At 39.6% G+C, this 23,850-nt stretch overlaps 1 protein-coding gene across 5 annotated transcripts in view; it reads right to left on the bottom strand.

The window, feature by feature from the left end:
• MYO1B (myosin IB) overlaps nucleotides 1-23,850 on the bottom strand; it is a 180,700-nt gene that overhangs the window by 73,484 nt on the left and 83,366 nt on the right. For all 5 annotated transcript variants that reach the window (XM_058549453.1, XM_058549457.1, XM_058549454.1 and 2 more), the window contains 3 exons: nucleotides 21,115-21,209; nucleotides 6,114-6,218; nucleotides 2,116-2,162 (listed from right to left, as the gene is read on the bottom strand). In XM_058549453.1, the coding sequence (XP_058405436.1) occupies nucleotides 2,116-2,162; nucleotides 6,114-6,218; nucleotides 21,115-21,209 (247 nt within the window). The remainder of the gene's footprint in view (nucleotides 1-2,115; nucleotides 2,163-6,113; nucleotides 6,219-21,114; nucleotides 21,210-23,850) is intronic.

Genomic DNA, 23,850 nt, shown 5'->3' with positions numbered 1-23,850 from the left:
GCGAAAACAGTAGGTTTCTTAATAGAAGCTAATTATGTCAATTTAGAGGTGTGGGTGGGGAGGGGGGGCACTGTGAGGCACCTCCTGGGGAACACTGTTCTAAAATGTCAGCTACAAGGAGCACACATAACTGGACCATCTCAGGGTCTATCAGATTTTTCAGTGAAGAGATCAAGAAATTTACTCTGGGTTAACCAGTCAAACACAGTCGAAGGAAATGTCATTTCCCGGGAGTCATAAACCACTGTTATATACAGTTTAAATACAGCAGAGTCCTACTATAATATTATAACATGGATTTGAGCATATTACTGGTCAAGTCAGACCACAAAGCAGAGACATTACTAAAACCTGGGCATGAAATGATTTAGCCTATAATCAAGTATTAATCTCATATCCTAATACTTGTGTTATAACAGGATTTCTCTGAAGTTACTTAATAAGTCAGATCACCTGCCAAGCCTTTCACTAGATTTTCAAATATCATTAAGTACTAATGACTCTTTAAGTAATATGGTTTTCTGCATTTTTATGGTCTATAGACTAAACATATTTGCAATTCTTTTAAAGAGGGTGTGACTTGCAAACAGCAAAAAAAAATTTCTATCCCATAAAGAAGATTGACCTATTAGAATTACTTCTATCTGCCCACACTTCACTTCTACTTCTATTTATGTAATGAGATTAGCCATGTTACCACAACAGGAAAAGGCATGGCTCAAATCAGTTATAACAACTTAAGGGGCTAATCCAATGGAAAAAATTCACAGCCTTGGATTTGGGAACCTTAGTCTTCCACTTTCCAAGCTATCAAAACTTTCTCCACCTGACAGCATTCTCGTGCCTTAGCACTGGGTAACTCTAATGACAAAAAAGCTTAAAGGGGCTAAAAGACAGGAGAGAGAAAGGAGAGAAAGGGTCTCTGGCAGAGAGGCATAGAAGACCACCAAAAATAGTCCCCAGTAATGTTATATGAGAAGACAGCTTATAAAGTTAATATCTTTTTTATAAGAATTTATAAGATTGGTTAAACCATAGAAAAAAGGGACTAATTTCAAAATGCCACCATCACACTCAACATATTTCCCCCAGCTGCCTCCAGGCAGCGTCTGCGTCTCTGTCAAGACCAGAGGCACGAAAGAGCTCAGCACAGCTGGAGAGATCCCAGTGGGCTGACGTGCAGAGTGCACGCTGGAGAGTGATGGGTGACGAGGCTGGAAAGGCTTCTAGGTTGGAATTAGGATTTTCCAACTCAACCAAACTCAAAACATCAATTAGCTTCAGTTTTTACTATTTAGTTCTCCCCTTATTAGTTGCCAAACCTAATGATTTTATCTCTATAAAGTTTTAGGATACACCCCCATCCTTTCTGGTCCCACTGAATGAAGGACAAAAGCTACCAAGTATACAAAGTTGACACCCAGTTTATCCTTCTTTCTACAGTAGTCCCCTCTTATCTGCAGTTTTACTTTCTGCAGTTTCAGTTACCCTCAATCAACCACAGTCTGAAAATATTAAATGGAAAATTCCAGAAATAAACAATTCATAAGTTTTAAATTGCAAACTGTTCTGAGTAACGTGATGAAATCTAGTGTCCTCTTGCTCATCCAACGTGGGACGTGAATCACCCCTTTGTCCAGCATATCCGTGCTGTATTTGCTACCCACCTGTTAGCCTGTTGGTTAGGAAAAAACATAGCATATATAGCATTTGGTACTATCTGCGGTTTCAGGCATCCACTGGGGGAGGGTCTTGGAGGTGGGTATCCCCCAAGAATAAGGGGGTCCTACTGTACTTAATTTCTGATTCTTCATTATAATTTTAAATACCAAAACTCACACAAAGAGTTATTCTAAACAGCCTCATTTAAATTGCTCATGGAATTTTAGATGGATGACAAGAACACATGAAAAAAAATAGCTTGTCACTCCAAGAATTAAAAAGGAATATTCCAGAAAGGAAAAAATATTCCTTACAGAACCTTCACTGTCTGAATAATAATGGTGTTCTTATCTTTAAAATGTGTGTATTAAGAAATATTAAACATCTGCTGGTTGTTTAAACATACATGAGCTAAATATTAGTGTTAACACTTATGCTTACACAAATACTTACAAATCTAGAGGAGTTGTCATTCCTTACAGTCTTGGCATTTCCAAAAGCTAGTAAGGAAGAAACAGATGTGTGGTTAAAATTGACAGAACATAATTTCAAGCAGAAAGATAAAGCAAATGTAATTATTTGACATCTATAAATCCTAGAAAATATAACTTGTAGCAACAACATTTCTGTCCAAACTTTTCATAGAAACACATTTAACAGAAGTCATAATAACTTGCTAAAACTTCCATGTCTTATTATAAGTTTACAGAAAAAGAGAGACATTCCCATGATTCATGGAATTTTTTCCAAGTATTACTGTAAACTTAATCTTGTCTAATCCAACACCTTTGAACTGTTTTGAGAGTAGTCAACTAAGTAGCTAGCAAGCAAGGCTTTTATGATCTTCCACCAGTGAATAAGGTTATTTCAGAGACAACTACTTAATATTATCAAAGGTTTGGTAGAATTTCATGAGGTTTCCAGAGGGAAGAGGCAGGAGAAACCTTAAATTCTTTAATTTTAAAATAAAGCCATTTAAATGTGATTAAATATATAACTGAAATACAGAAGAGTAAGAGATTTGAAAACTAAAGTTATTTCCCATAGGCTAAACATGCTACACAGTTTCATTAGTTTATGTCCATCAGACCTAAGTGAAACTTTCCAGGAAATAAAGAAAACCAATTTAATCCATAATACAAAATCCAAGTTTGTTCCAATCTTAGCTGCTTTGAAGCGCTGGAATCTCCCACAAGATTCCCTTTTAAATGAGGACACATAAGAACCATGAGTTGATGCGGCCCCAGGCACAGAGTGCTCCTGGTTAACAGGGGTAGTTCATAGTGTCATAAGGTAGAAGGACTGTTTCACCAAGCTCGTGCATAATATAGGTGCAAATTAATCAGGACCATGGTAGTAGAGCACCAAGTTAAATAAATATAAGTTCTATAAACAGAGGGGATCCCTGTCTGATGCTTTGGAAGCCCAGCATGGCACCTCAAACTTGAATGTGCAAACCAATCACCTGAGGATCTTGTTAAAGGGCAGACTTTGGTTCAATGGGTTGGGGGATGGGCATGAAATTCTGCATTTCTATCAATACCTCCCCACCTCCACCCCAAGGCTGGTACTGGGATCCCTGGGCCACACTGCAGCTAGCAAGGACTGAAGAGTTCATGAGGACGTGGTGAATAGAAATGAATCTGAGATTAAGAGGCCAGGCGCCAAATCCCTGGAAGCCTCCAAAACTTCATTAAATTAAATGGAGAGAAGGCTAGAGTGACGAGAGCTCAGATGATTACTTAGGGCTAAAAGCTGGTCCAAGTTTTGAAAGCAATCACCTGACCAAGGTGGGAGCACGTGTTCAAGTTGAAGTTCACTTTGGATATTCAGTAATCAAACCTGATGTGTTATACGTCACGTTAGCTGGCTTTTTTATGGTTTTGATTAAAAAAAAAATAGTTGGCCCCTGCTCAGTTAAGACAAAATTTACGAAGTCAACACAGGGAGAGTTCTTTGTATCAGAGATTCCGCTTGGAACGGGTATGGTTTGGTAGGTCCCTGACATCAAATTCTCTCTTGGATAGAAAATAAGCTGAGATGCTATACTGAGTGAGGAAACCTGTACATGGAAAATACTCAAAGAGGATGCTTGCTGACGAGGGTCATGTCATTCATTATTCCATGTCCACCACCAGCTAAAAGGCTTTAATAAATGCAACCTTCGTAATGGTGAGGGTTGACCTAGTTATCATGAGGACTATGACATTTTTTGTGTTTTCATAGGCTAGTCCCTCCCGGTGGGTGTGAACACGTAGGGGTGCCAAGTGAACTGACTTGCATAGCCCCAAAGTCCAGCTCGAGATGCTGATACATAAAGGACAATTTATTGTGGCTTGAAGGTCAAGGGCAAGTGAAGGAATTGCTTCAGAAAAACTTTATTCAGGGCGCCATTTGCAAGCTATAAACCATCTTTTCATCAAACAAATCTGAGTTGCACATTACTAACACAGCTCTAAACACTGAAGTCTTTTATTGTGAGCCACAGAATCAAAAACAAGTGTTCCATTATAGAACACTTGAGACACATTCCTCGATTGTTTTTTTAAGTTCATTGTTCTAAACGTTCATTTACAGTGGCAGCTCTGGTTAAGAAGTAAAGCATTCCCATAAAAGATAATACATGCCCACAGTAGACGTTTCTTCCATTTCCTGCACTGGGGCCTCGTTTCAAATACCATCGAATAAAGGGCCAGATTCTAATCACAGATGCAAGCTACAGCATTCCACAAAGCTCCTCCTTTAGATCACAGCATTCTTAAAATAAGCATATGCATAAATACAACACATGTATAGTGCCCTAACTTAAAAGCAAAAGACAGTAAACAAAAAGTCAAATACTGGAACAACAAAATGAAGATATAGCACTTTTTATAACAGCTTCTTTATTCATTAAGATAATGAAGGGGAAGAAAGATCAATAACAATGTAATACATGTTTCAGCCTCTGCTTTTCACAAAGTTGAAGTATTTTCATGACTCTTATTTCACTATCTTGGGGATAAAGATGCACAGTATCTCCCTGTAATAAAGTGGAAGGAGGGGCTAGGCCTGAGTGACAAAGACAACGAGCAGGGTTCTGTCCCTCCACGTCAGGGAGTATTCCAACCACCCCAAAGCAGCTCTGCTTTTATCCATGTTAAATCCTGACCTTCCATGACTTTGAAGGAAAGATTGAACCAAGCTACTCTTCTAGACCAGAGATTCTAATCAGGGGTGGTTTTGACCACCCCCAGGAGACATCTGGTAATGTCCAGAGACATCTTCACTGGTAATAAGTGGAGCAGGGATGCTACTGGCACCTGGTGAGTAGAGGCCAGGGATGCTGCTAAACTCCTACAATGCACAGGACAGCTCCCCAGCGCAGACTTATGCAGTCCAAAACGTCAACAGTGCCGAGGCTGAGAAACCCTACTCCACCCCGACAACCGTGTTAAATGACAGTAAAGACATGCTTCCAATATAAAGCAACGCTAAGGGCTTGCCATCAATAGAGAAAGGCTCTGATTTACTGTTCCCAAATCAAAGGATGCTTTATACCAATGATTTATGTCAACCTCCATGGCATTAAGGGGACTCACCCCTGGCTTTGTTTTCTGATGCTATTATGGAGTGAACATCTGTGTTCCCCTCAAAATTCATATGTTGAAGCCCTAACCCCCAATGTGTGGTATTTGGAGATGGGGCCTTTGGGAGGTAATTAGGGTTAGATGAGGTCATGAGCCAACCAGGTTACCCCTCCCTCCCCTACACATGCTGAAAAGGTCACGTGAGCACACAGCAAGATGGCGGCCACCTACAAGCCAAGAGGCTTCAGAAGGAAACCTACCTTGCCAGCACCTGGATCCTGGACTTCTGAGCCTCCAGAAGTGGGAGAAAATAAATTTCTGTTCTTTAAGCCACCCAGTCTCCGGCATTTTTTTATGGCAACCCAAGCCGACTAATACAGATGGCCAACCATAGAATTTGAGCTCTACAGTCAGGTTTAGGCTTTCTGGGGCCCTGAAAAAACTGGCCCTTAAATGTCTCTCTGGCATAGCCTTGATCTCCCTGCCAATGGAAATAAGCAGCCACAGGTGTCATCCTGAATGATAAAACTGCACTGCACTCACGTTGCTCTGTTTCACCAGGTTTCTCCTAGCCATCAAGTTAAACGCAAATATCAGTTGATTCTTTTCAAGCAAAATTGAAGTGATTCAAATAAAAATTGAAGGGAAAAAAAATGACTGTAGGTGGGAAAACTCCTTTTACCTGAGTCAACTGTTCCCTCCTTTAACCCGCAAAAGCTATGAGTTCCTAGGACGCAGCCCGTGTCCTGGGCAGGTCTGGGCCTGAGTCTCTTCCTGCTCTTCCCTGCCAGCCCACCTCCCAGCACACCAGGTACCTGCAAGGCCCTGAAAACTGGATCTACTGTTCAGTCACACCAACTCAAGGTACACGGAAAATCCTACCTTCCAGGACAGGGTTGGACTGTAAAAGCTGTTCTTTGACTTGATTAACCTCCGCTCCTTTTCCACAAACTGCTGCTACGTAGGACATAACAAGCTTGCTGGCCTCTGTGGATGAAAACAAGTCATATCAATAAATGAGGCAGAAACTGAAAACCTGTTTGGAGGGGAGAAGACCCATTAATAGTGTTTGCAAATGCCTTTATTACTCCCAGCTATAAATATGTTTTAAAACATTTGTGCTTTCTATTCAACATGTCAGTAATTCAGATATAACAGGAATTGTGCTTAAAGGTTATCACCAGGCTGCTAAAAGATTTGCTGAGTAGCGCAGCCAACAAAACCTCAGGAGAACTAGCTTCTCAAAGCAACCATTTATATACAATTACTATATTACACAGATGATTCAAGCCAAAAATAACTTGGTAACCTGGGTATCTTTACCAAATGTATTTTTTATAATTTAGAAGAACTGTTCTCCTCAAAAGTATTCTCTAAATCAAACTGGTTTGCTCACAATTAGACTAAATTAATTACTCTTCAACTCAAAAAACTAAGTAGGTGATCTAAGGATCTGATAACAAGAAACACAGCCCTGTCAGAGAATAGCTGCTTTCACAGGCTTCACTCGTAACTCTGAAAGGTAAGCTGCTACAAGCAGCAGGCCACCTGAGACACACAAAGAATTCATAGCTCAAAGGTGAACAAAATGTGTTTCTGGTGGTTTTATCCTTCTGCGTCTCTCAGTCCACGTCCCCTCTCAGTATCTGCCTCCTAGAACCCGATTCTTTTAATACTGAGTTCCAAGGAATGCTAATAAGTATTCAGGGAAAATGAGGTCCAAAGTCAAACGAATTAGGGGCCACTGTGAGTTAGATGAAGTAATAATAGGTTTCCTTTTTAAAGGGCTTCTCAGAGGATCACGCGCATTGAAGAACTCTGGAAAAGTATCGAGAATGCTGCATGTCCCAAATCTATCTGCCAAGGAATCTGTTTCTCGTTGAGCTGTCCTAGTTCTAATGTTCCATAATCAGGATCTGGGAAATGCTCAACTATTAAATGTTGGCAGAATAAAACATATGCCCTCATCGGGGCAGTTGAGGTAAGGAAACCAAGCTTCCCAAATAGTGCTTTCTCTCAAGTCTTGGCTCTGGTGCCACTGTCCGAGAGCAAGAGAGCCTTCCCCAGGTGTGAGTGATGGTACTTCTGCCTACAGGTATAAGGGCGCAAATCTAAACACTGCCATGTCTCATGGGAGACCTGCAGGTGGCTTCCAGCCCCATTCCCCACCGTTGAAAAAATAATAAATGAGCAACTGGAATGCCACCTTGGGTGCATTGCCCAACACTTGTTTCAGGGCCTTTGAGCAACCCAAAAGCATCGACTAAGGGGAGCCACTGAGCACCAAGAATTTATGCAGGTCACATAAAGTTCTCAAGGCCTAAGATGACTGCTTCTGGAGTACTAGCAAATACGGTATAGGAGAAGTAAATGATCTCATGGAGCCCTGAGAACTGTGGTGGGAGGCCGGGTACTTCTTCAATGGTTGGAGTTAGGTCTTCCTCCAATTTGCCTTCTGGGTAATGAAAATGGGTCCAAATAGATTCTCTGGTCTGTGATGCCTGATTTCTGCTGTCTCCTTTTAAAGACTGTAACTGAGAATCATCAGTCTTTTCATCTTTGCAATACCCTTCCTCCAAAGGGCATTGTCCCTTAACACATTCTCCAATGTGTAAAGTCCCTGAACCACATTTTCCATCGTTCTCAGGGTTTAACCATCTAAAAGCTGATAAATTACATGTACACACTCCTTTGCTCAGTTCAGGCTGACTTGGCCTCAGTTATGGACAAAGAGTTTATATGCTATTACATTTCATTTGATCTTGGTGACATTTCCTCTACCCACCAGTCCAAACTGGAACTCTTCTTCTGGTCACTTCAGGACACTTTCTTTCTAGGCTCTCTGGCTTTCAAGTGAGGCTGCCCTCCCAGCAAATTCCTGACATCCTGTGCTCTCTGGGCCAATTCTCCTGAATCACCCACGCATTCCAATTCTGCACTTCAGCCTCTGAAGCAACTCACCTCCAGGCTTTCTTTCTTGTCATTCTGCTTTCTCAACTGCATTCTTTGCTCCTCATCCCCACATACACTCTCACATATATTATGTATATTCTTTCTTGACATGAATTTCTGGCCTCTCACATATATTATGTATATTCTTTCTTGACATGAATTTCTGGCCTATCTTTCTACTCATTATACTATTAGAAGACTAAAAGCATTTATAGGCAAAATAATTGTCCCGGAGAGTGGCAAATACACACACACAAACATATATATAAACATGTATTTTAGATGAAAAGGTAAGTTTTCTTTTAGGTAAACTGACAAGAAATATTAAAATCCAGGCCAGGCTGTTTCATTTATTCCAGTGATTACAGACCTCACTGAGGCCAAACCTCAAACTTCAAATACATGGCCATACCAAGTTCTCCAGAATTCCTGTTCTGGACCAGGATGGACTCCAGGGACAAACTGCATTGGGGGCAGGGGGGTCGGGGGGGTGGGGAATCAACGAAGAATGAGAACTTTTTGGTGGCCAAAAAGGTCTCTCAGAGACCTTTTAAATGGCATAAGCAAAATGGAGTCAAGTTCTCTCGGGGTCAAATTTGTTAAAAAGAATGGTGCCAGGAGCAAATCTTTTGGAATTTGGATTGGACTTACACCATCCGGCTGTTAAACTGTATGTAAACCCACAAAACCTACTGAGATATAAAGATGGGTTAACTTAAATTGAAATTAGGAATCACTTTTATTAACTTTAAAATCTATTTAAGTAATTCAAATATAATTTTAAAATATACCTCAAGGATACTTACTTCTAAGCTGTCAAAAAGTTTCTATGCTCGGACTCCTAACTATCTTCAGGAATTCTCTTACTTGGTTCATTTTAATAATTCATTTTTGGAAGCTGGGATTAAGAGTAATTTTCTCCAAAGCCTCATTGTTCAAAAGAGACAACCATTATAATTTTTTTCCTGACATAATACTTGATCTTTAACTCAAGTAGTTCATGGGACAGTCACTACTTTAGAGAAAGTAAGTAAACTAGTAGGATAAGTTGCAAAGTCCATCATAGTTTAGAGGACTATTTTCATAATATTTCACCATGCTGGAAACAGGAAATAATAGTTATCTCATGAGGCTTTCTGCTTCATTTCCTTTTGACTCTTCTGTGCTAAAGGTCAGGTAAATTTGGATCCTTATTCAAATATTTAGATATTTGTCCAAATCAAAATGTTATGTAATAACCTCTATGAATGAAAAATTTATTGCGGAGGAGACTCAAGAACTAAATTATCATCCTCCATATTTCAAAGTCTAGTTTTTGAATTATGTTGACTACTACAGGGACCAACTAAACATGGCCTTGGCAATCACAGCATAAAAGTGTAAGCATTTTCCAAAGCAATACTTTTGAGTAGATTGTGAATACATTAATCCAGAGTTCATACTCTCAATGACAACGTCTTGCACGTATACCGTAAAAATATAAAATTATCCTATTTGGGACAAACAGGTGTAGTCTTCACGTGTACTCAAAATTCTGAACAGCACTGCCATTTTAGACATAAGAACAGTGGCAGTTAAAATTGGCAAAACTTAACAGCACCGTATATAATCAATTCTTAGTTCATTGTTTCTCTAATGCATAGATACTTTACATATGTAAATATACATACATATATATGTTTGAATGTAACTTGAATCCTAAAATTCATCAATTGTCGGACAAACAAAATACAAAGTCTTTGAAGTCAAAATCTCTTCCCACCAGAAAATGGTAGAACATCTAGGGTTAACAGTTGCTCAGCTCAGGCTGACTTGGCCTCAGTTATGGACAGAGTTTATATTTCATTTGATCTTGGTGACATTTTCCTAATGGACAAATGGCCTATAACAAAATACTTCTAGATCAAAATATCTACAACAGAATTCATTTCTACATAGAAGAGAAAGGGGTTAGAGATGATAGTTTATGATTCTGGGGATTTTAAAAATTCCTGTTAAGGTAAGAATGATAACTAATTTAACTCTGTATTCTCTGGCACCTTGCACTGTGTTGTGAATAATATCTATTATATATGTTATCATGTAATTATATAAATTCATATATAATAATATGCTTTATGAAAGAAAGCACTGTGAAATAGCAGTAGGTGAATGAGAAAGGGAAAACAAACATTTCAATGAAAGACATTTGTAACCAGGAGGACAAAAGGATGGGAATCTCACTGCTAGGGTATCAAAACCTATGCATGTTAATTGAGCAGGCTCCACATGGATTCAATCACTGTGTCGGGAATATAAGCAAAGCTTCATCTGAGTTTTTTTCACAGAGCTTCTAGCAAATTTACCTCGGAGTTAACAGGCATCTATGCACGCGTTTATAAATATATGTAATAGCATATATGTCACAGATAGATCATATAACCACGTCATATATGTCATTATAGCATATAGAGAGAGTCACACATTTATACTCACACACATGCTGATACGTTTATCTACTTCTATACTTCTCTATCTCCTTGGTTAAGAAACCCAAATTTTTCTAGGGACTGAGCTTACATAGGTTTGCGGTCCAGTGACCTAAAGAGTAATCCACGAGGCCATGTTGTACACAATGAGACAAGGACTCTGCAACATAGAAGAACACCCTTTTTAGCAGTTCTGAGTCTGCAGTGCTGCAAAATAACCCAGCTGCAGCACATCCAAACTGATCCGACAGGCACCCGTGAACTGTTCCGATCATGGTACAAAACGCACGGGTCTTGCAATGAGAAACACAGCCTCTGCTCCAAGAGGAGTCATGACTAGCAATGTTGTTATGGAAATACAAATATATATAAGTTGCTCTGCTTACGAAAGTTGGCCACAAAATCTCTGATAATTCATATAAAACATGTAGGTCACGAAGAGGCCTTTCTCACATGGAGAAGAAACAAAACGAAAGCTCACTACATTTTGGCCTTCAGTTTGCTTAGCTATTCCGCTTCAATGTGGATATATTCAGCCTTGTGAAATGCTCACGATGTTTAGGCTACAGTAAGTCAGTGACATCTCTGTCACTGGCAGTCAGAGAGCCATCACAGATGTAAAGTAATACAAGGTCATTTGAGGTTCAGAACCAAAAGTCTTAATGAGGAAGGCAGGCTTTCTAACTGTTTTAGCAGACAGCTGAAGAGTTCCTAGAAACTGATGTAACTACAAAATTAGAAACCAAATAATTTATAATGTTTTCATATGTCAGGATCATCTTCTGAGGCCGACAGATTTATTCTGATGTCCTTGGAAAAACGCAGTTATGACGGTTCCCTCATGTTCTGCCTCCCTGCCCCCCATCAGTGCTTGAACGGTTCTCCACACACTGTTTGTATTCTTGGTAGTGAATTTTTAGTTCACTGCCTAGAAATACTAGGGTACTTTTATGAGGCATGATGAATTTTTTATTTAGCACAGCAGTAATGAATTAAATAGGACCCCAAAGGACTCAAAGAGTTCACGCCTCTCCCCGAGTGCCCACTTTATATAACCCTGCAGCTTAAGAGTGTCTCCAATGTTTAAGACCAATAACATTATCATCTGCCAAGGGGAGTTTACAACCTACTTAAATTAATTACTTCTTATAAAATAAGCCTTCTGATATGACATGGTGGTTCTGTATAAGCTATTAAGCAAAGATTCTTATTGAAAAGAGCTACTATATGTAAAGTACCTAGCACATTCCAGGCCCGCAATAAATGTTAGTTCTCTTCTTTCATTTATTTACTAACACAAAATTTTTAACAACTATGTGTACTCAAAAACAATTTTAGTGAATAAGATAATGTGACATTTCAAAAACAGCCCGCATCCCTCTTCCCCATAAAATTGAGATTAAATCCCCTCTCCAAATTCCTCACACTACTGGCAGCAATCTCTATATTATTTCCCCTCATTTCATTTTTCTCCATAAAACAGAGACATTAAACAACACACAAATTCTAAGCTTTATTCAAATTTAGAGTCTAAAGACAATAAAAACCATAATAAAAGTTGAAGCAATTTTTGTACCACTGCTTTCAAAATAAAAGAAAAGTAGAAAAAGATGGGAATGAGTGAGTAAAACACTACATGTCTCCATGGAGACAGAGAGGTACGAGATGCTGTTGGAATCTATAAATGAAAAGGAAGATCACAGCAGCTACCAAAGAGTGTAGTTGAGTGGATATTTAAAAACAGCAGCTCCCAGGAATAGTGCCCACCTCCTAGCACTAGGAATTTTAGTGATAATGGACAACTGAAGCATCATAAGATCTAGAAGCACAGTAGCTCAAAAATAAGACAAATGCTTCAAGAGACATCTAGGCAGTACTACTCAAAGTATGGTCCAAGGACCAGCACTACTCAAAGTTGGCCAATCCATGGACTGTTACCGGTCTACATATGAAAGTAGGCTTTTAGAAGTTTTGGTAGCAACTGGGTAGTTTATTCTGTCTGTTGAAACTAAAACAAAAAATTAGAGATTGAATTTTCTATGTCTTCTTTTATTTCATTTTTCTGGCATCAGTCAGCAACAGACTTGGGGAGAGGGGAACTTGGTGCTTCACAGTGGAAAGTTTGACAAACAGTGCTCTAAGGTGTCTGTGGTCCCCTCCTCCAGCCTCCTGCCTGAAGCAGCACCTAACCTTGTATGCTGTAAACAGAATGGCCCTACCAGAGGAAAATGAGACAGCCCTGAGAAGCAGCTCTCCATTCTCCAGCTTGTGACAGAGGGTAAAAAGATCCTAGAAAGATTATATCCAGGGAAGATGATCGGGAGAAAAGGATTTCAAGTGGTGAATGGGACAACAGGTTAGTAAGTAGAAAAGGCATCAAGAGAAGAGAAAAATATAGAAAAGAAGAATAAACTCTAAGCCGCTAGATTGGTTTTTGCTTTTCTCAGAAAAGAATGAATGCCAACCCTCTGAAACAGTACTAGCAACCTCCACTCAGTTTTTCAATAAGGAAGGTAGATGAGGCCACAAGGAGATGGAATCTCACTCCAGGAGGAAGCCATACACTGACAGGGCTAATTAGTGGACGTGCTGTCTTCTTGGAACACATGTTCCAGAGGAGATGAAAAATTGGCCAACACCAGTCAAACCAGTGACCACAACCCACTTCTGATGACTCACTTAGGAACAAATTAATACAATCAGACTCTCAAAAAATATGTCTTTAGTCGTGATGAAGAATGAGTAAAAACCTAAAAAATTAATAGGCTTAGGAATATTTTCATCTTCTCCTCCCTCACGCTTAAATAAAAAGAAAGATATGTAAAGTGAATAGGCTCGTAGATACAGTCAAAAGGATTGGGGTGGGGAGAGGTGGCATGAGATATACCACCAACACAAATGACTTCTGTCAAGGGACACAGTTTTCAACTTGCCTTGCTACCATTTTCATTGATCAACTTGGAAACAAACAAGAAACTGTACTGCTTCTAAGCATTAAATTCTATTTCACAAGAAAAAACTGGTCAGTAACAGAGAAGGGGCAAAAACTTTCTCCCAAGACACAATCTCCTCTTAAAATTCCTACTGGAAAGAAAGAGTTCTAAAAAGCCAAAGATTTCACAAATTTCTGAGCAAATACAGGTAAGAGCCCATACCCAGAGTTCAGATGAATGATCTAAAAAGGGATGGGAAGCTCTAAATAATGAAACACTGTCTGCATACAATAGAGAGCAAGCCTTTTAATGGAAAGTAACATGAGCTGCCATATAACATGAGATGCCATCAGAAGGGGAGAAAAGCATGAAGGAAGGTGCAGAAGTAGGTAGGGGCCAGATCAAGCAGAACCTTGCACAATAGGCCCACTGGGTTTGGCTTTTACTTAAGTGCAATAGAAACTGTTTAAAAAAATTTATATAAAAAATATCTTGAGGGGCCGGCCCGGTGGCACAAGCAGTTAAATGCACACGCTCTGCTGCGGTGGCCCGGGGTTCGCCAGTTCGGATCCCGGGGGCGCACTGACCCACCACTTGACAAGCCATGCTGTGGCAGCATCCCATATAAAGTGGAGGAAGATGGGCACGGAGGTTAGCCCAGGGCCAGTCTTCCTCAGCAAAAAAAGAGGAGGATCGGCAGGTGTTAGCACAGGGCTGATCTTCCTCACAAAAAAAAAAAAAAAATCTTGAAACAAAACAAAAATGGAAAAATAATATACTAAAACTTAGGAGATGCAGCAAAGGTAGTCCTAAGAGGAAAGTTTATAGCTACAAATGCCTACATTAAGAATAAAGAAAGGGGCTGGGCCCTTGGCTTAGCGGTTAAGTGCGCGCGCTCTGCTACTGGCAGCCCGGGTTCGGATCCCGGGCGCGCACCGACGCCACGTCCCACATACAGCAACTAGAAGGATGTGCAACTATGACATACAACTTTCTACTGGGGCTTTGGTGCAAAAAAAAAAAGGAGGAGGATTGGCAATAGATGTTAGCTCAGGGCTGGTCTTCCTCAGCAAAAAGAGGAGGATTAGCACAGATGTTAGCTCAGGGCTGATCTTCCTCACAAAAAAAAAATAAACAAATAAAAATAAAGAAAGATGTCAAATAAACAAACTAACATTACACCTCAAGAAACTAGAAAAAGAAGAACAAACCAAGCCCAAAGTTAGCAGAAGGAAGGAAATAATAAAGATTAGAGCAGAATTAAATGAAACAGAGAGGAGGAGAACAGCAGAAAATATCAACAAAACTAAGATTGGTTCTTTGAAAAAATAAATAAAATTGACAAGCTTTTAGCTAGACTAACCAAGAAAAAAAAGAGAGAAGACTCAAATAAATAAAATTATAAATAAAAGAGGAGACATTCAACAGATACCACAGAAATACAAAGGATCATAAGACATTACTCTGAACAATTATATGCCAGCACATTGGCCAACCTGGAAGAAATGGGTAAGTTCCTAGAAACATACAACCTACCAAGACTGAATCATGAAAAAATAGAAAATCTGAACAGATCAATTACTACTAAGGAGATTGAATCAGTAATCAAAAACCACCTGAAAAAGAAAAGCTCAGGCCCAGGTGTTTTCACTGGTGACTTCCAGCAAACACTGAAGAAGAATTAACACCACTCTGTCTCAAACTCTTCTAAAACACTGCAGAGGGAACAATTCCAACCTCGTTTTACAAGGGTGCATTACCTTGATACCAAAGCCAGATAAGGATATTACAAGAAAAGAAAAATACAAGTCAATATCCCTGATGAATGTAAGTGCCAAAATTCTCAACAAAATATTAGCAAACCGAATTCAGCAGCACAATAAAAGGATCAGACATCATGATCAAGTGGGATTCATCCCTGGGATGCAAGGATGGTTCAACATATGCAAATAAATAAATGTGATACATCACAATAATAGAATAAAAGATAAAAATCATCTGATAATCTCAATAGATCCAGAAAAAGCATTTGACAGAATTCAGTATCCTTTCATGATAAAAACTCTCAACAAATTGGGTATAGAAGGAACATACGTCAACGTAATAAAGGCCATAAATGACAAGCACACAGCTAACGTCATACTCAATGACGAAAGGTTAAAAGCTATTCCTCTAAGATCAGGAACAAGACAATGGTGCCCACTCTCACCACTCTTATTCAACAGAGTACTGGAAGTCCCAGCCAGAGCAATTAGGAAAGAAAAGAAATAAAGGCCTCAGAAACAGAAAGGAAGAAGGAAAACTGTCTCTGTTTACAGATGACATGATCTTATACAGTCATGCACTGCATGACATTTAGATCAATGATAGGCCACATATACGATGATGGTCCCATAAGATTAGTAACATATAGCCTAGTGTGTAGTAGGCTATACCATTTAGATTTGTGTAAGTATACTCTATGATGTTTGCACAATGATGAAATCATCTAACAACACATTTCTCAAAACATATCCCCGTCGTTAAGCAATGCATGACTATATATAGAAAACCCTAAAGACTCCACTGAAAAAACTGTTAGAACTAATAATCAAATTCAATAAAGTTGCAGGGACAAAATCAACATACAGAAATCAGTAGTGCTTTTTTATACTAACAATAAACTATCTGAAAAAAAATAAGACAGTATCCCATTAATAATACCATCAAAAACAATAAAATACTTAGGAATAAACTTAACCAAGGAGGTGAAAGATCCGTACACTGAAAACTATAAGACATTGATAAAAGAAATTTAAGTGACATAAATAAATGGAAAAATAGCTCGTGTTCATGGACAGGGAGAATAAATATCGTTAAAATGTCCATACTATCCAAATCTATAGATTCAATGCAATCCCCATCAAAACTCCAATAGCATTTTTCACAGAAATAGAACAAACAATCCTAAAATTCACATAGAAGCACAAAAGACCCCAAACAGCTAAAGCAATCTTGAGAAAGAAGAACGAAGCTGGAAGCATCACACTTCCTGATTCAAACTACACTACAAAGCTATAGAAATCAAAACAATATGGTACTGGAATAAAAACAGACACACACACCAATGGAACAGAATCAAGAGCCCAGAAATAAACCCATGCACATACAGTCACCTAATATGTGACAAGGTTGCTAAGAATACTCAATGGGGAAAAGAGTCTTTTTAATAAATGGTGTTGGGAAAACTGGATATTCACATATAAAAGAATGAAACTGAACCCCTATCTTATACCACTCACAAAAATTAACTCACAATGTATTAAAGACTTAAATATAAGAACTGAAACTGTAAAACTCCTAGAAGAAAAAATAGGGAGAAAGCTCTTTGACATTGGTCTTCATATGACATTGGTTTTGGATATGACACCCAAAACACAAACAACAACAACAAAAATAAACAAGTGGGACTACATTAAACTAAAAAGCTTCTGCATAGCAAAAAGAAGATTAACAAAACAAAAAAGCAACCTACAAAATGGGAGAAAACATATGCAATCATATATTTGGATAAGGGATTAATATCTAAAATATATAAGAACTTATACAACTCAATAGCAAAAAAAAAAAATCCAATTAAAAAATAGGCAAAGGACCTGATTAGACATATTCCCAAAGAAGACATTCAAATGGCCAATAGGTAAATGAAGAGGTGCTTACCTCACTAATCATTAAGGAAATGCAATTGAAAACCACAATGAAATACCACCTCACACCTGTCGGAATGGCTATTAATTACCCAAAAAAACAAGCGATAACAAATGGTGGCAAGGATGTGGAGAAAAGAGAATACTTGTGCACTGTTGGTGGGAATGTAAACTGGTACAGCCACTACGGAAAACAGTATGGAGGTTCCTCAAAGGCTCCAAAACTTTCATATAACCCAGCAATCCCACTTTTGGATATGTATCTGAAGGAAATGAAATCATTATCTAGAAGAGATATCTGTACTCCCGAGTTCATTGCAGCACTATTTACAATAGCCAAGACTTGGAAACAAACTAAGTGTCCGCTGATGGATGAATAAAGAAAATGTGGGGTATATACACAATGGAACATTATACAGCCATAAAAAGGGAGGGAATCCTGCCATTTATGACAACACAGATGAAACTTGAGGGCATTATACCAACTGAAATAAGTCAGACAGAATAAGACAAATGTTGTATGATCTCACATATAGAACCTAAAAAAACTCAAATTCATAGAAACAGAGAGTAGACTGGTAGTTGGAGGAGGGGAATAGGTGATGGAGGTCAAAGGGTACAAACTTCCAGTTATAAGATGAAGAAGTTATGGGGATGTAATATACAGCGTGGTGACTATAGTTAACACCGTATTGTACACTTAAAAGTTGCTGAGAGAGTAGATCTTAGAAGTTCTCACCACAAAAAAGCGGGGGCGGGGGGTTAACTAACTATGTGAGGTGATGGATGTACTCACTAACCTTATTGTGGTAATCATTTCACAATGTATATATATATCAAATCATCTCATTGTACACCTTAAATTTGCACAAAGTTATATGTCAATTATATTTCAATAAAGCTTGAAAAAAAGTATTTAAACAGGTCAAGGGTTTGATCCAGTTTTCATTTTCACAGATCATTCTGGTGTCTGTGAAAAGGGATTGTAAGCAGGCATTAGGGGAAAGAGAGAGACCTGTTGGACATTGTGACAAATAGTCCTCAAAGGAAACAATGATTGATGGCTTGGACTAGAGTCTCCATGTGGACACTAAGAAAAGCAAAAAACAGCTTGGCGTGAGATATATTCCAGGGGTGGGATTATAAGGATTTATTCACTCATCCAGGAAATAATTCCTGAGTACCTCACTCAGAAAGAAGGCGCTCACCAGGAACCAAAAATCAGCAGATACCTTGACCTTGAACTTCCCAGGCTCTTGAACTATGAGAAATAAAATGTCTGTTGTTTAAGTCACCCAGTCTATGGTATTTTGTCATAGCAGCCTGAGCTGACTAAGACAAGTGGGGACTCTAGAGCTATATATACCACCTGTGTTCACAAGCCCAGTTCTGCCACTTGCTCACTGCATAAGTTTGGGCAAGTTGGTTAACCTTTCTGTGGCTCCATTTCCCCATCATAAGAATGGAGATAAGAAGAATACTCATACATGTAATATGCTAAACATAACGCCCGGCACATGGTAAGTGCTCAATTTAGCTACTATTACTATTACCCAAAGACATGGCAGTGCTTCTATGGGAGGGGACAGAATCAGAATTTGTCAGTTTCTCAAGAGGCTACAACAATGGTCTAAAACTAATAAAAATAAATAAAAGATTCTACAAGTAAGCTTAAAATAACTTTGTCGAACAATACTGGATTGAGAAGATCTGACCTAACAGAAGTTAATGTACAAAAAAACCTATAACATCTTGCTTGACAAAAAGACCAATATGAGTCAATACATATGCTATGTTAATAGAAGCCTAGTATCCACATTAAGAGGGATAATAGTTCCACCACAACCAGGACCAAACTTGAAGTATTCTGTTAACTTCTTGGGATGTAATTTTATGAAGCACATTGATAAACTGGGATGATTCCAGAATAATATAACCATGATAGTGAGGAATTTGGGGATGAGATTCGATCCTCCTGTTACATGTTCTTATAAGCACTCTTATAATGTACTTTTCCTTTACCACACTTAGAGTTTTGTGTATTAATTGCATGTATACATGCATACATTTAGATGTATGTAAACATATAGTGTAGAGCTATTGTTTATCTCCTCTACTGGTCTATAAACTTAATAAGGACTGGGATGGTGTCTGGCTTACCAATGCATCACTAGTACCTAGTACAGTATCTTTCACCTAATAGGTACTCAGGAATTATTATCCAGGTATTTCCTGGATGAATGAATAAATGAATGTATACCATACAAGAAATTTTTGAGGGAAAAGAGATTTTTAGCCCTAGGAAGATATGATGGATGACACTTCAAATAACTAAGTAATTGTCCTGGAGAAGGGAAAGTAGACTAATTTGGTAAGGTTCCATACTGCAGAGTTAGGACCAACTGGTAGAGGCAGAATTAAACTCGAGGTAAGGAAGAACTTTTGTTAGCCAAACCTGTATAATGAACTCAGCAGACCGCCTTACGAAGCAGTGAGCCCTGTGTCACTAAAAAAGAAGGAGTTTGGCTGTCCCTGGGGAGGACTCTACACTAGATGGTCTATAACTAAAATCCCTTCCAACTATCTGAGACTATGCTTTCTGTTACTTTAGATACTCACATGCCAGTCCTTTGCCCTCCATTTCTGCCCATCTAGAGCCTGAAACCTGCATGACCTGACAAGGAAACAGTGTGCTTTGTCTCCAAAGGGCTCTAGGACGGGACCTGGACACACTTATCTAACCATTCTTTCTTCAGCTACTTTGGAGGATAGGGAACAGTTACTCCTAAAGAAAGTGGAGGAGGCACAGGTAGAGAAGGAAAAGCCACTTCAAAGCAGAGAGTGAGACTCTAAAGGCACAGATCTTACTAAGAGCTCACGCACAAAATGGATTCAGTCAGTTAGCTGAAACACCCATGGGGGATTTTCTTCCCTTGGTCTTCAGGGAATCGAAGTTTTTAACCTGATATCTAAATAGCCAAGCAAAGTGGAAATGTTCAAATCCCACTTTGCCAAACCAGCAGAAATTACCAATTATCAGAGTCTTATCTATAAAACAAGAACATTTTACAGATGAAACGGTTATGAAAATACCATCTCTCTCACCATCCTCCTCCTCCACGCTCTCGTCAATTCGATCAAAGATACCCACTGACAACAGCAGTTCTGACCTAAGTTTGGACTCAGAGGGCAGTTATTTCGAATCTTTTCCATGTAGCTGGACACCACGTGTAAAATCGCTTTCTCACTCAAGTCCATCAATCATACAAATTGCTCTTATTAAAACCACAAGAAAAAAACGCATAATCCCTCCATTTGGGGGTTTGTTTTATGGGGAAGTTGCCAGCCCATCTAGAAACATATACAAAAATCTCAATTCTTTAGGCTTCAGAGCAAGACTTCTTTAGAGTGAAATTCAGCATCTTCCTGGTGCCTTCTCTCACGTTTTGGGAGAGGTAAGTTGTGATTGTGACCTCCCAACGTTCAAATAATTTGGCATTCCTTAGGGAAGTGGGAAGACCTCACTGACCTTGGCGTCTTGGAGGAAAGGTACAAGACCTTGAAATATTAGGGACTGGACTAGAAAAGTCTAGAATCCAGAAATAGACTCCCACATTGGTTGGAATCCCTTTCATAGGTCCTGTTTCTTCATGTGAGAGATGAGGTAAGTCCTTCCCAGAGAACATTCCGTGACCCTAATCAGTAGCCTCCCGCAAAGGAGCCCTCACAGTGGCCCTGTGCAGCTTCATGCTAGAGAGGCCCCAGCTGCCCTCTCTGCGATCGTCATTCTGTCATTCTGTGCAGCATTTACCTTCTAGGGGAGAAAGTGCGGTGGTGGCCTTACCTGTTTTTCCTGCTCCGCTCTCCCCAGTAATGAGAATACACTGGTCTTTATCTTGATCGCGTAGGGATCTGTATGCTTCATCAGACAGGGCAAAGCTGCAGGGGATAATGGGAAAAAATCCTTAGAATTGAGCTCACTGTTGTGTGTTTATCACACGTAACTGCAGGCCCTTTAAAGGGCCACTGAGATGCTTTGGATAGAAAGCCGAGACATCACATTTATTTCCCTCAAATTCTGAAAATAAATAAATAAGCCCATCCATCCTTTGTGGCCCATGTTCCCCTTTCCCATGCATTCTCAATTAACCAAAACGGCACTGATTTACTGTATTCTAAAGAGATGGTTTATTTAACCCACATGCTATATTTATCGCTCCCTTTGTTAAAACCTAGGCAATTCAGGGAACCAGGGAGAAAATGTTACATCACATGTCCACAACAGGATAATATTGAGATTTTCTGGACACTATACTAGAGTTTCAAAACAATGAGGGAAAAAATCTTTTCAAACATTAGAGAAAGGGTATCAAATACCAAACAGCTGATATCACCATCACTAAGATAAATACAGAACCACTGCCTTCACAATTGACTGTGACTGCCGGGTCCACCAGAGGCAAATGGCTCTCTGGGTTTGCCAGGGTTCCTGTCCAGTCCTGGACCCCCAGCTCCCCACTGCACCCTGTGACGACCAAGGGCCCCTAACTAGTAAGGCCGGGCCAGTCCTCATGTCAACCTTCCCCTCCTCGCAATTCACTAATAAGGTGAATTTTGCCCTTTCTTGCTAATTGAAAAATAATCTTGACACATGATAATGTATTTAATATAGGTTATGTTTCTCTTCTAATTCAGTTAACCAATACTTATTCAGAGTCTACCATGTGTCAAGAACATGCTGGGAATGTAAAGATAATTAAGACTCAGCCCTTCTTTCTTGAGTTCTCAGTCAAAAGTAGAGGCGAGAGATACAAATAGAAAAAAGGCAAGTGGAAGGACAAAGATATGTGCAAAACATTGCAGAAGACGACAGGGAATTCAAGGCAGTAGCGAATGGAGTTGGAGAATCTTAAGAGGTGGAAAAACCAGTCCTAAAGAATTCATTACCAAGACAAAGGGCTTTTAGGCAAAAACAAAGGCCAAAATATCCCAGAGGAGGGGTGACAGGGTTATGAGCAGTTCCACGTTGCTGGAAGGCAAAGCATAAGGAAGGGACAGATGAGTCACGAGCTACGGAGATAAATGTGCAGAAACAGATGAAGAATAGAGATGATGGGGAGCCACGCTACAGGCCTGTAAGCAGGGGAGCGGCACGCTGAGACGGTCATCGGATGGTAATTACAGCTAAAAACAGCAACTTTGACCCTGTACCAGCACTGCCCGCAAGCCCTTCATATTTGGTCATTTTAAATATCACAATAAAACCACTAAGAATAAAATATTATTAATCCCATTTACAGAGGATAAAACTGTGGCAAAAAAGTGAAGCTATAACTTACTGAGGTAACACTGCCAGTATGACACAGCAGAGCCAGAACTGACCCCTGCTCTGACCACTGGGATACACCACCTCTGCATCTTGGACAGGTCACAGGCCACAAAGGTGCATACGGGAGAGACCAGTTTGGGGGCAAGGAGTCTGGTGAACGGCTGGGATACAGAAAGAGTTTACATTTGAACGACCAGACCACAGAGGGCCTTTCAATCAAGGACCTTGGCTTTTCCTCAGAAATGTATGGAGCTGTTAATACCAACGTTTGCTGAGCAACTTCAATGTGCCAGGAGCTGAGTGAGGTGTCCTCATATTCATCATCAGATTTAACCCTTAAACAGCCCTATGAAGTAAATGTTAGCCTCCTTAAAAAAAAATGATCCAACTGAGACTGAGAGGTGACATGAGATACCCATGATCTCTTTCTTCGAACAGTCATAACTTGAACCCAGAAATACTGTGTATCATGTTCTTCTTCTTGTCACATAATCTTATGATTATTTGTGATCTCATCTTCCAGCTGGACTACTGTGAGACCCTCAAAGAGAGGCACCACGAGCCTTCTCTTGTAAACATCACATCAAAGAATCCAGTGCCTTGCACATAACAAGTATACTCTAAATCCATTTGTTGAATGAATGTATGAATAGCAGAAAAAGAGAGAAAAAATAATGGAAGTATCTCGCGCAAAGGACTTTTCTGAGTAACACGTTGCTTTAGCTTGTTTCTGTGAACAGTGTCCACACATCTCTTTCTGCCCAGGAAGTCATCTTCTCCCTCAAATGGAAATGGCCCTCTCAGCCATTTCCTATGTAACCAGCGCCTTGCTCACCCTCCAGGGTCACTCAGGGGCCTCGTCCTTCTCTCGTGTTCTCTGATCCCCAGGTGGAAACAAGCGTCCCCTTGTGTGCACCACTGCATACCGGGGATGGTGGAAAAACAGCGAATATGGAGCAGAAGACATCCTGGATAGGATTCCCTGCGCCCCAGATCCACAACTTCACTACCTACGTGAGCTCAAGCAAGTCACTTGCCCTGGACCAACTCTGGTGTCTTCACGCACAAAATAGAGAATGAAACCACGTACTTGACCTTAGAAGATTAAATAAAAGTGTATAAAAGCGCTTTAAAAGGGATAAAACCCTGAATAAATATCCAAACTCTTTCTGTATTATAATCAGCTATGTACATATCTTCTTATCCCCTGGCAGAGTGTAAGCTCCTCTAGGGCACAGCCTTTCTTTCTAT

The sequence above is a fragment of the Diceros bicornis genome, chromosome 10 (assembly GCF_020826845.1).
Source record: "Diceros bicornis minor isolate mBicDic1 chromosome 10, mDicBic1.mat.cur, whole genome shotgun sequence".
NCBI lineage: Eukaryota > Metazoa > Chordata > Mammalia > Perissodactyla > Rhinocerotidae > Diceros > Diceros bicornis.
This window is presented reverse-complemented; position numbering and strand designations above follow the sequence as displayed.